Source organism: Rhipicephalus sanguineus, chromosome 1 (assembly GCF_013339695.2).
Source record: "Rhipicephalus sanguineus isolate Rsan-2018 chromosome 1, BIME_Rsan_1.4, whole genome shotgun sequence".
Lineage (NCBI taxonomy): Eukaryota > Metazoa > Arthropoda > Arachnida > Ixodida > Ixodidae > Rhipicephalus > Rhipicephalus sanguineus.
The window spans coordinates 255,991,742-256,004,622 of NC_051176.1; the positions used below are offsets into that span (position 1 = coordinate 255,991,742).

At 42.6% G+C, this 12,881-nt stretch overlaps 2 protein-coding genes across 3 annotated transcripts in view; one reads left to right on the forward strand and one right to left on the reverse strand.

Annotated features, from left to right (window-relative positions):
* Window positions 1-1,488, reverse strand: part of LOC119378374 (paraplegin) — a 77,725-nt gene extending 76,237 nt beyond the window's left edge. Inside the window, exons 1-4 of the mRNA XM_037647541.2 lie at window positions 1,103-1,488; window positions 916-1,015; window positions 766-843; window positions 515-678 (exon numbers count right to left, since the gene is read on the reverse strand). Of these exons, the coding sequence (XP_037503469.1) occupies window positions 515-678; window positions 766-843; window positions 916-1,015; window positions 1,103-1,297 (537 nt within the window). The 5' untranslated portion in view covers window positions 1,298-1,488. The remainder of the gene's footprint in view (window positions 1-514; window positions 679-765; window positions 844-915; window positions 1,016-1,102) is intronic.
* Window positions 1,489-2,692: 1,204 nt separating this feature from the next.
* The window catches only part of LOC119378396 (ankyrin repeat domain-containing protein 12), a 69,047-nt gene continuing 58,858 nt past the window's right edge, over window positions 2,693-12,881 (forward strand). For both annotated transcript variants that reach the window (XM_049411460.1, XM_037647566.2), the window contains exon 1: window positions 2,693-2,825. The gene's annotated coding sequence lies outside the window, so the exon portion shown is untranslated. The remainder of the gene's footprint in view (window positions 2,826-12,881) is intronic.

The following is a 12,881-nucleotide window of genomic DNA, read 5'->3' on the forward strand; positions in this document are numbered from 1 at the left end:
AATATTTTTCTTACCTGGTTTTCCAACATTTCGTGAAGTTCAAATGGCACTCACGTGCCCAAAAAATTTTTGCCGCCCAAATTATTTTGGGAAAATACTGTAGAACGAAAGTCTATATGTGTGTAATTTTCCCAGACTTTTTGAGAGAAATGCATCTTTCTCGAGCGCCCCGACTGGGACAGTTGGCGTGGAATGACCCTTCATATTCAATTTGAATTGGAGATGTCACTACCTATATGCACCCCTAGTGCTTAATCTAGACCAGTGGGTCTCAAATAGGGTATTGCAGAACCCAGGGGGAATCACGGAGACCCATTTGAATAAAAGGCATGTACTTCACACTGCATGCTGTGTTGTGACCCCGCCCCACTTTTCTTTTTCTCACTGCAAGGGGTCCCTCATCTATTTCACCGGTCCACAGGGGTCTCCGAAAATCCATAGCTGAGAAACACTGATCTAGACAGTGCATGCACCTAACAATGTGATCACAAGATTGTGGCAGCTTTCATTTCACCTCTCCTTTTGCCAGCATTTGGTGATAAAACTCGTTCCACGACACATAGCGCAGCACATCTGGTTGGTTGCTCGTTGGAAACAGGAGGGACATTAGTGTGATGACTATATATGCTGTCATCATCCAAATGGCTGCCTTGGCAAGCAGTGAAACCTTCGACTCCTCTGCAAAAAAAAAAGCTTTTTTAATTAGGCCCATAACGTTGCGACCGTTTCATTCGTCTGAAGGAAAAACAATGGCAGGACACTCACCGTCTTCCTTATCTTTATTATTCTTGCCATTATTATCTTGTCTAAGAATAGAACTTGTATGCAAAGGTCTTGCGCAACCTGGCAAACAAAATCGCACAAGGAAATTTCAAATTCAGCGAAACATCGCAGGCGCCTTAATTACTGGCTTACCTAGGTCACTTGAAACTACACGCTGGTTTCCAGCGAGAATCCCAGACCTCTTTAAAAGCCCTCTAACAGCCTTTATTTCAGAATTGATCTGGCTGTAAAGCTGAAAAGCACAACAGTAAAAGCGCTATAACCAGACTGTTCAGCTTGAAACAGAACAAAGCAAAAAGTTTCAATATATCTCACGCACCCGTTTCGATGCCCGAGTTCCCAGACAGTTGCACGAAAGGCGAGCTATTTGTGCTCCTTGCAATCCTTGAAAACCTAAAGTGCGCAAATGCGTGTTTATCAACCTTACTGCGGATAACGCTACTACAGACTGCCGATAACGAAGTTTTCTGGTGCTACCGACGACTGAATTCACCCCTCGAGACAAACTCATCATGGTTCAAAAGACAGCAGTAAACCAAATTAAGAAAACGCCACGACCTTGTCCCTCACGCTAACTAACTTGTTTTCAAGTGTCGTATCATTAGTGCGTCGCATCTGTAGCCTCATCACAGCATTTGCTCTACCGTAGCAGAAAAGACATCGAGCGCCTGAACTCGCGCAAGTTTCATCACGTTTCATCTGCTTTTTTTTCGACTGGATACGGATGGATGTGGATATTACAGGCCGGAGCGCTAAAGCCATGGTGGCCAATAAGGCCCCGACGAGAACAGCCATGTGGAGTCCACCGAGTCCAACGCTTATAGAACCATAAACGTTGACCGAGTCCACATCCAGCCTCCAGCCAATTCTATGCTTGAAGTGCTTGAAGTGGCAGAAATCTAAAAAAACGGGCATGTGATATCGACAGAGATGTCCAAATCAACGGCAACTCCTCCGAGCACTCCGAGCCACAGAAAAGGATCTCAAAGGTTCTTGATTATGCACTTTCCTCCATGGAGGGGGAAAAAAAAAACTAGGAGGGAGCCAGAGGGAGCGTTACGTGAAAATTTTGAAGCCCATAAAAAATGAAACAGGAGCATGTTGTCTAGTACACTACTGTAAGCGTATGGAGAACGAGGGGGAAACCAACGTCCGAGGAGGCTGGCTTGTGGACGCCAGGCTAGCCACCCTAGCCAGGTATGCTCCCTCCTATTTTTTTCCTCCATGGTATTGTATGATAACGAAACTCTATAGTCAGTATATTAACTCTATGCCCATGGCATGAAACTCTATGGCCCATGGGTTTTCCTCTATGGGGCGTACCAGACGTACTGTACGTACACTCTCTAAGAAAAAATCGAGTATTTAGATGACAACGATAAGAATCATCCACCTCGCGTGCTTTCCTCGCGTTATCACCGCGGTCCCGGCACTTCCCCGTCACGAACGGCGCGCGCGTTATTAGCGTGACATAATAGGAAAGTGTCCAGCTGAAGAGGCGCGGAATGCTGCGTCGTCTGCTACGCTGCTAGTGCATCTGCACTTATCTGCACTACGTCTGCACTATAGCAGAGAGGGTGCAGGAAAGTCGCGAAAGTCGCGAACCAGTGCCGCACCTATGCTGCACCTTTTTTTTTTCGAATGACAAAGTGCACCTAATGAACTTCAGGTCGTGAAGACGAATCGAACAGACCCTCCAGCGTAGCCTGACCGGAAACAGTTGCGCGATGTTTTTCTGGTTTGCGCTCACGTCTCCAGCTACTTGAAAACCTTTGCAAAACTTTCCAGTTAAAAAAAAGGCGTTTTTTTTTTCTTAAGTCTTTAACTTATGTCTTTTTTTCTTAGCTTCGTTTGCCTGCATTTTCTTTTGCCATCATAAGTCCGCGTCGTGCGAGGGGGCTGCGATGTATGTATGTAGTGTTTTTATTCGTTTGTCTTTTGTTGGCCTCTGGTTCAGAGTAAATTTTTTCGGCTGCATTCTTTGAGAGCACGCGTTTGGAGAACACTTGCGAAGCATCGGAATAAAAAGGAGTGCTTAAGAGGTAAACTTCGATCTTCTTTTGCGGGTGTTGTTTAACATTTCTGTGAAGTGTCCGGAATCGCAGTTTCGCTAACTAGCTCGGGGGATGTTCAAGAGAATGACTTTAGGCTTAGAGAAGTGGAAAAGTGATGTGAAAGCGGCTTAGTTACTTTGCTTCTTTTTTTCTTTGCCTCAAAAAGAGCGAAACGTGTATGAATAGTGAGCAAAAGTGAGTGGCAACCCAAGCGTTTTGTCTGTGGCACTAAGCTAAGGTGTCGTGGAAGCTAACCTAGTACATTCCAACTTGTGCAGTACTAGTAACTTAAGGTGCCTACGCATTGCTACTAAAGTTCTTGTTGACGCCTGCTGAAAATGTAGAGAGGTCGCACGGGGTTCATATTTTTTTTTGTAAACCTCGACGCACATGTAAAATGAAGTGACATTGAACCTGTCTACGTCATTTGCCGGCATGCCTTTGTTTTGCCTGACGCATTTAACTGTGGAGCCATGATGCGCCATAGCATGTTATCGCATTATTTTTTTTCTGACCATAGCACGCCGCTTTTGCTTTGAGTATGTTTTGTGATGTACCCGCGGTTAAACCAATGCGACGGCTACCAGTTGTGGCTATAGATTTGTTTGCGGCCTCTGTGATCACTCGGTAATCCGATGACGACAGCCGTTATGTAATGTGCGTGTCGTGCAATTGTGTGCAGTCTGAAAGCGTCGGCGGCCGTCAAAACTGTGCAGCGTTCGCGGCGAATGTATTTCGTTCCCGCAATTCATTACATTGCTTCCAATTTATTTCCTTTATTCTGAGCGTTGGCAAATAGCCAGTTGGGCAGCAGCATCCTTATGTTTAGTGGGATCTGCGTAGAGTTCTAGTGTTGGAGATAGCTTGTTAGTATGATACATTTGAGATTATAGCTTCTGCCTAAAATAAATTTCAGTAGTGATGTGTTACTTTTCGAACAACATCGCTCGAAATTATTCAGCAATTTTCTTTAGTGCAGAATGAAATTGGTTAAATGAGCATTGAAGTGCCGGGTAAATGCATTCTACACAAGCTTTCAGTTAGCGGTGGTTTATCTGCAAAGTTGTATAAGGATATCCTGTTCGTGCATGTGTTCCATGGCCCGAAATGGCTGTGGTGTGTTTCAATGAAAATAGCTTGGAATCTGCTAGAGTGGAAAGATGTCTCGTGTTGGCTGCTACACTGAACTTGAAGTTTAGCAATATGTGCTGAAAGCTGCCGATAGTTGTTGTTTAAGTATTTTGTGAAGTCGTGTTGAAGGATCTTATGTTTCAGGCATTTTAAAAAACACAACTGCAAAATAATAATTACAAAGGCATATAAATATTCCTCTTGTTAGATTGCAACTTTGTGTGGAAGCTTTACCCCGTCTCCTGAAATTGTTTGAAATAGTACATTAAAAGGTGGCGTTAAATTTTTGTTTCCTTGTACAGTGGTCAACACTCATGTCTAAAACGACTTAATGTCGCGCTCGGAACTGCACGAGCAACATCTGCAGTCGTAAATGAGCCACATCTGAATGTGCGTGGCGCCAATGACGCGCCTCCCGTGCATTTTTGTTGCTTGTTTATCACCGCTGATACAACCGCCGCTTTGGCCGTCGAAAGCGCGCTGACCAGTTTAGCGCAACAACAAAAAAATGAAGCGAACCGTTCTCAGTGCCCAATGCAAGCTGGCATGCTTATTCTCTGTTCAGTCTCATTTTTCCAACGGCAGATTTGCCCCTACTTATCCGCTGAATAAAGTTTTTTGGGGTTTCGGCACTATACAGTTGACAGCGCTTCTGACGGCCAAAGCAGTTGTCGCAGCCGCGGCGATAAACAAGAACGGAAACTGTAAGGTAGGCACGTCATTGGCACCGCGCATGCTTAGATGTGGCCCGTTTTGAACTGTAGATGTCACTCGTGCTGTTCCGAGTGCGACGCTTTGCCGTTCTAGACATGAGTGTTGACAACTGTACCTATGAAGTACCATACTTTTTTACTGTGGGGATTCAGAAATTGTTCAATGAAGAACACATTATGTAGGCATGGGAACATTCATTAAAATACAAAGTGAATATTTGCGCTTGGCCTCGTACGGGATATAAGAATTCCATTCTAAAAGGTCAAAGCGTGTAAACACGTACACAAGAAAGAAGTCATGACACCACAAGCCGACGTTTGTGGTGTCGTGACTTCTTTCTTGTGTCCGCATTTGCGTTATTGCACCGAGTATAAAAGAAAGGACAACGTGCGATTGCAATGTCTGCACGCCCTGTCTTTTTAGAAGGAATACTTACCAACTAGCTCAACTCTCTGTTATTCTAAGAATTCTATGTTTATGATTTTGGGGCATTCACTTGCATCTAAGCATTCAAGGTTACTTTAGTTTTCCTAAATGACGATATGGTCTGTTGGCCACAGACTGAACAAGAAAACGTGTTCAGCAAACTTGAAGTACCAGCAGTGATGGCTTAGTGACTATGGCATCCTGCTGGTAGTGTTAATTCAACTGACGTGGCTGCTTCCTAATAAAGGCGCAAAAAATAGCCCTTGTACTAAAGTTTTAGTGTACTTCAAGAAAAAACAAATCAGGCTCCTCCAAAATCATTTGTAGCTGTACATGGAAGTGTCCTTCACATCCCATACATAACTGGAATGTTAATTGCCGTCACATTTTAAGTGGTACCTGAGTAAGATTTTTCTGCTGTGAGGAGCTTTGTTGGCTTGGGGTTCCATGTCATAGTTTCTATAGAGGCATCTAATCTATTGCACAATAATTAAAGCAATTCACCCAAAGGCATTTTCTTTTCAACAGAGTCCTGATTTCTTATATGTCTAAAGGAAATTAATTTTTCGTTTTGGCACAATACTTGTTTGCATCTGTTGACCTGTTTAGGTTTTTTCCCTTTAGTTTTTTCATTATGAGTTGTATTTATATTTCTGAACAGTATAAAGTCATTTTCACCCTTACACCATGTAAACAGTTATACTGTCTATTTATTGCCTATCTTGTACAGCTTCTTGATTGTTAACGTCATTGCTGTGACTGCATAAAATTTAATTGGCTGCTTGCCTATTTTGGGCTGTTCTTCGGGCTGAATGTTTTCATGGAATTGCCAGTATGTGTATAGAAGGATTGTGTGCCTGCTCTCTCTTCCTGTTTTAAAATCTTCAAAAATTAGAGAAAGTGTAAAGTATTCAGTTTGATATTTGAAGCCTGTTTTTAGTGCATTTTATCTGATGGGAAAATACAGACTTCGCGCTTTCCACATACTTGCTATTTATCAATGGCTTGATGTGATCTTTCTTTTCCAATGCTCAGATCGAGAAACTCATTGGCATTAAGACATTCATGAATGACTGAAGAAAAGCTGTTGTAAATTGAGTAATGATTTACAGATAGAGAATTCTTCAGTTGAATGAAATGTAAATGTCCGAAAAACGTGGCTGTATAGGCGTCACAGACTACTTTTTTTTTTCTTCTAAAAAAAGGATAAGGTTGTTTGTGGTTGAGGTTTAATATAAAGCAGATAAATATTTATGGGCAAAGAATTGGGGCAATAATAGCTGAAATGAAATATGAATGTTGGAGTATTAATAAATGCGCTGTGAAAATACAGTTTGTATAGTACTACTGCTGGATTGAATACTGATTGTAGTCATTGAAGCCATGCAAGCTGCTGTTTCTGGAGTTTTTATCTATGAACCTCAGTGCAGCATGTTGGTGTAACGTTGGTGCCACGGCCAGTATGCCAGCATACTGGCCGTGGCAGAAAGCTCTTCATCTGAAAGCACGCATTGCATCAAGTCATAACAAAGCTGCTGAGTGCCGGATTCGCTTGTGGACAAAGCCGTGGTACGCTGTAGCAGTGGTAACTGATGCTGACAGTGCCGCCTCGTTTCGCTTGTCTGCGATAGCTTTCTTGTGTCGTGGATTTGCGGTGCTTTGTGCTCGGTGTGCTCCAAGATTTGTTGGAATTATCCAGGTTGCAATCAAATGTGACCTAATTAACAAGATTTTCATGACATTAAACAATGCAAATGTCGGCCGGGACCAGGAAACGCATCCGAATTATCCAACGTTCTGAATTAACGAGGGTCGAATTTAAAACTTTTTCTGTAGTTAGAGTGGCCATATTACTATTGTGGATCCAATATATACTAGAGCAGTTTAGCTTAATATTCATCTTTATGCCCCTTTAACTCTTTCCTTACTGCCCCGCCACGGTGGTCTAGTGGTTATGACGCTCGACTGCTGACCCGAAGGTTGTGGGATCGAATCCTGGCCGCGGGGGCTGCATTTTCGATGGAGCTGAAAATGTTTGAGGCCCGTGTACTTAGATTTAGGTGTGCGTTAAAGAACCCCAGGTGGTTGAAATTCCCGGAGCCCTCCTCTACGGTGTCTCTCATAATCATATGGTTTTGGGACGTTAAACCCCAGATATTATTATTAACTCATTCCTTACTGTGCTTGAGCAAATAATCAATTTCATCATCAGCTTTTCGACGCATTGTTAAACTTTGCTATTGTAAGTCTAAGAACAGCACCATGCACTAGATTGAACTTTAACTTTTAGTGATATTTGGCAATTTTTGGCACATTAACAAGTCTCCAAAAGTAAAACATGGAGATGTTGCTGAAACTAGTGCCTTGTGCTCCTGATCCTAACACTTGCCTAGTCAAGCAATGTGAAACTTGCTCTTTGTTTGACTTGGCTACCAAATTTTAAAATAACGGCATCAATCAAAACACTGGAGCTTCTTTGAGATTGTATAATTTTTCACTCCAGTTATGAACACACTGCTTTGACTATGCCACAAGCGTGGGTCCACGTCTAGAAGTGTGCATTGTTTTGATTATTGGGTTTGGCCCACATTGTGTGCAAATTTTTTGTTTTCTTCTTGCAGTGTGTTAGTTTTATTTATTATTGTTTTGACAGCACATGTAAAACCACTAATCAGGGGTGCTTCTTGCCATGTGATGTTTTCACACATGCAGCTGCTGACAGTCAATTTTTGTCCATTAATCTGCATGAGCTTGATTAGGAGTCTGATCTCATGCTTTTTATTAACGCTGCCTCAAATATGCTCATAATTAATTACAACAATACTGTACGGTACTGTACCATACAATGCAATACTGCTAATACAATGCAATACCCCAACCTGACAACCATCGCTTTGGAGCCTAAAGAAGGGGGGGAAGGGGGGGGGGGGTGAGAGAGAGAAGGAAAAAGGAGCTCGGGGCAATAAGTCCACACAGAAGCCCCCACACAAACAGCCACGCACCCGTTTTCACATTTGCAGAGCCACAGCCTTGCCCGCATTACATTGGCATCACTTTGACCAATATAAATGCTATGAAGTGAAGATATAAAAAAATGGAAACTTGTAGCAAGGTATATGTTTTGTACGTTTTCAGGTTATTTTTACCACAGTACTTCAATAAAAGTTGTAAATTACTATTTTCTCAATGGCATTTAAAGATGCTAATTCAACCTTTCACATTAGGATTTTTCAAGAACTGTCTGTGCAAATATTTTTGCTTTACTTAATTCAACAAACCAGGGAATAAAGCTGCAATTTGATGTATTTAGGTATATGTTTAGAGTAATGCATCTTGAATTAAAACATTAAAGCATAACACCATTGATAAGGAGCATATCTTTGGTGATAAGGAAACAGTTTGAGGTCGCAGTTTTTGCCGTTGCAGGCTAGCTGATTGTTTATTAAAGGAACACTAAAGAGGAGCACTAAATTAATTTAAAATGATGTACCTTTTGAAAAGTGCATTGGTGTTAGTGCTCAGTAATAGGCTGAATATTAGAAAATGAGATTACCAAACCATTTTTAGTTTGGACCACAATCCTTATGCTAGTGTGTCAAGGTGATACTGTGGTTTTAAAAGTGGTTTGCTGTATTTAGGCTGTTTTGCCTCTGTAAAAGTTTCAAAAGCTTGCCACATTCAGTCTGTGGCTTCTTTAGAACACAATTTAGTGTTTCTACTAGTAAAGGATTAACTGAGCTCTGGCAGGTGCTTTTAAATCTGTTATGTCACTGCAACTGGTTGCGGGAAATTCCGAGGCTGTGTCATCACACACCTTTTACTTTTATGCCTTTTCGGCGTACCACTAATCTCGCAGCAAGAGTGGTGTTTTTGGTATTGTTAAAGGCTAATTTGCTAATACAGTTGAAATAATTTTTACACGTGAGAGTTTAAGGGTTACTACACAATTTTTGAAACATGGACAGAAAATGTTCTCAATTTGTAGACAATGCTGCCTGAACTTGCGAAGCAAGTATTATTTTAGTGCATGCTCATGCCTTTCCTATTGAAGGCTTTCACATTGACTGGCATTATTGACAGTGTTAGCATTGGCTGCTATACTCCGCGACAACTTTTCTTGGCAGTACTGTGGAAGCTACAGAACTGAAACGCGTGCCTGCTACCGTGCCAAAAATAGTACTTAACGCTTTCGGGACCGCCCCATAGGGCCATCGGTCGTATATGACCGATAGCTTTCAACGCGCTTTCAAACTGATTTTTTTGTGCGCTCTGACATGTAGCGCCATCTGCGCGGTATTTTGAACACTACTCTTTCATTCTCAGAGTAGTTTGTTCTCTTTCCGAGAGGCGGCGGAAGACAATTGCAGTTTATCTCGGGTGCAGTCACGTCAGCTGAGCGAGAGAATGGCGTCGAGTTCGCGACTCGGCGCGCTTGAAAAACGACGCGGATCTCGCGATTCCGCTGCTTCAATGGCTGATTTCGTTGACGAAACGAGCAGCGAAGAGTCGGAAGATGACTTCGGAAGTTCCGATTTCAGTTCGGACAGCGAGTGAGGGAACGATCAGCCTGGAAGTTCAACAAGTGGACAAAGGTTAGTTTCGCTTTGCTTTCAGCTTGCTCTTGAGCAAGCTTGCACGGTCGCTGCATGTTCTTATTGTGTCACCTTCATTTGGCAGGGTTTCAACAACGTATGGCATTGACGTCCGGCCACCAGCGCAGAAGCGGATCATCTTTGCTCCGCGACGGGCACCTGGCGTATACATCATCGACTATGTGGGCGTGGCACTCAGGAGCGGACCAAAAAAATTTCTGACGGCCCTTGACTTTTTCGCTCTTTTTTTTCACTACGCAAGTGATCACTACGCTTTGTGAAAACTCAAATACGGCTGGATGAAAATTCTCGAAAAACCGACGCACGCTCGTACCGATGGTTCGTGGGAAGAGGTGACCCCAGATGAAATGATGGAAGTTCATTGGCCTTATAATTTGCATGGGCCTCGTCAAGGTTCCGCGGCTGAAACTTTACTGGAACGTGGGAGAACTCTACAGTGGCCTGCTTCCACGACGAATAATGCCTAGACGCCGTTTCATAGCGTTGCTCCCTATGCTCCATGTTGCTGACTTGGACGATGTGAGCCAGCTATCGAGAGGGAAGCTCCGGTTCGTGTGGTGGCTCATGGAGCATGTGAATCAGGTGTCGGCGAAACTTTTTCAGCCACATTGTGATCTCTCCGTGGACGAACGGATGGTGAAATCCAAAGGGCGATCGGGCATCAGGCAGTATATGAAAGATAAGGTAACAAAATGGGGCTACAAGCTCTGGGTCCTAGCTGATCCCGGCATCGGATACATGGTACGTTTCAGTGTATATACCGGCAAGCGGGATCAGCCAGGGCCTCGTGGATTGGCATTCGATGTAGTTTGCCAGCTGTGTGCCGACTATCTTGATCAGGGATACCGAATATTCATGGACAACTTCTACACATCGACGCGTTTGTTCAGTCACCTGATTGATCGAAGAACATTGGCTTGCGGTACAACGAGGAAAGACCGGCGAGGATTTCCTGCCGAACTAAAAGACACACGCTGGGAGAAAAATGCACGACGTGAGGACTTAAGATGGCTCCGTGATAGTGGTATATTATACCTTCAATGGAAAGACCGTCGTGTTGTCAACATGATGAGCACCATTCACACAGCAAACATGACAGTCACAGCAAAAAGAAGGGAAAAAGGGGGAAACACTTGGGCTCAGATTTCTGTACCGAAGCTACTGCTGATACGTGAATACAATTCTGGAATGCTAGGAGTAGATAAATCGGACCAGATGATTGGCTATTACAACGTACTCATGAGAAGTGTTCGGTGGTGGAAGACACTCTTCTTCCACTGCATCGATATTGCCTGTGTGAATAGTTTGATTTTATTTCAAGTACACCGCGCATCACACCCAGAGATCCCCGAACTTGAAAGAAAATCTGAATATGACCACCTTGCTTTCAGAGAAGAACTCGTTCGTCAGATTTTCAACCTCGATGGTGCCAAGACAGCTCGCACTCCTCCACCACCTTCCACTAAACGAACGCTCCACAAGCCAGAAAAGGCAAAAAGGCGCAGAAGCTGCAAGCTGTGCTATGACCGCAACAAAGTCGAACTAAAAACTAATTGTTTCTGCAGAACTTGTGATGTGCACTTGTGTTTCACTACTACTCGAAATTGTTTCCTGCAGTGGCATGAGAGCCATCAGCTGTGATGGGCACACAAGTGCTCCGATGTTGAAGCGAGCTAAAAAAAGGCAGTTATAGATAGGCGGACCAAACTTTTACATTTAAGAAGGCATTTCGCCACATTTTGTATATAGTTCACAGTTTTACTTGTATATGCATGCCTTTTGAAACTTTTTGATGTTGGTTTTTGGTGAAACTTTTCATTTGACATTTTTTCTTGATTATGTATGTAATTTTTATGCCTAATATTTAGATTTCTTCTGGAAGACCATTCAATTACCTTCATTTTGATGTATAACACATAAAGCTATCTTGTTTATCTGATTTATTAAAAAAGTTTTTCATAACACTCTTTGAGACTGTGCGTTTTTCCCTGGTCCCGAAAGTGTTAAGTTTACTGATAATGCTCTCACTTGCCTTGCTGAAATAAATGCTGTTTTATTTATTATGACAGTTGCGGGAAGTCGTAGGTAAAATACAGTTATTGTTCACTTTGCAAGAATGCCTTCCTTTTTTTTCCAATTTCTTAGACAACACCACCTTTTCAGCACGGCCGTTTTCCAAAGCAAACATAGCGTCCATGACGTAGTGGGTCAGTAAACAAACGCGCTGTTTAGTTCTCAGAGAAAAATATACTCGTAATATGACACTAAAATGTACACTGAACAATTAAAATGTTTCTGCAATACATATTTTTCGTGTATATAATTTTCTAAACGCGTTATGATGTGAACGAACAAAACTGAAATCAGTCGCAAGCTGCTATACTACTTGCGGGGCAACACGAATGTGTGGAAGCCCCGCCTCCGTAGCCTTCGCTTCACTGTCAAGATAAATTGTCGCCGAGTGTAGACTGATAGACGCCATCATTGTAAATTTCTGTGCATGGGTGCAGATGCTGTCCATTCATCAGAAGCTGAAGATTCAACAGACATGAAGACATATCTGTCTAAATTGGATGCTTTGAACAGGAAGAACCAAAGTCTTGTGCACTTTGCACCCTTTCATGTTGAATTTGAGACATTGAAGCGCCTTCCCCAGGAGGGAACAGACCCCAGCCTCTGCAGTTCAGTTGGTCTGGGAATTCTTTACTTTTCATAAAGAATTTTTGTCTAGGCTGTTGGTTGACAGTTTGTTTTAACAAATGTTTATAAGGGATTCTGAAAAATAGTGGTTAGTCAGTGGCCATTCCTTGGAAATGATCACAGCCACCATTTGCTTTTTGTTTTAAGCTTTTACCCATGTTCCTGTTTGTAAAACACTGGTTATGACTAGGGGTGTGCGAATATTCGAGTTTTGAATTTGAATCGAGTAATACCTAACTGAATAATTCAATTCGACTTTTGAATAGCTAGTATTCGAAGTTTCGAATAATTCGACAGGACGAATATCTAAAAAGCGACAAAGGCCAATGATGCAACTTGGCCAGGGCGGGGTGGCTAAAACTAACGCTAACATCGGTACAGTAGGCCTTTCTTTAAAATTTTCACCGATATCCTGGTACAAAAGCGGGCGCGTGTTTATTTTAAAGGTGATTATGTAGTT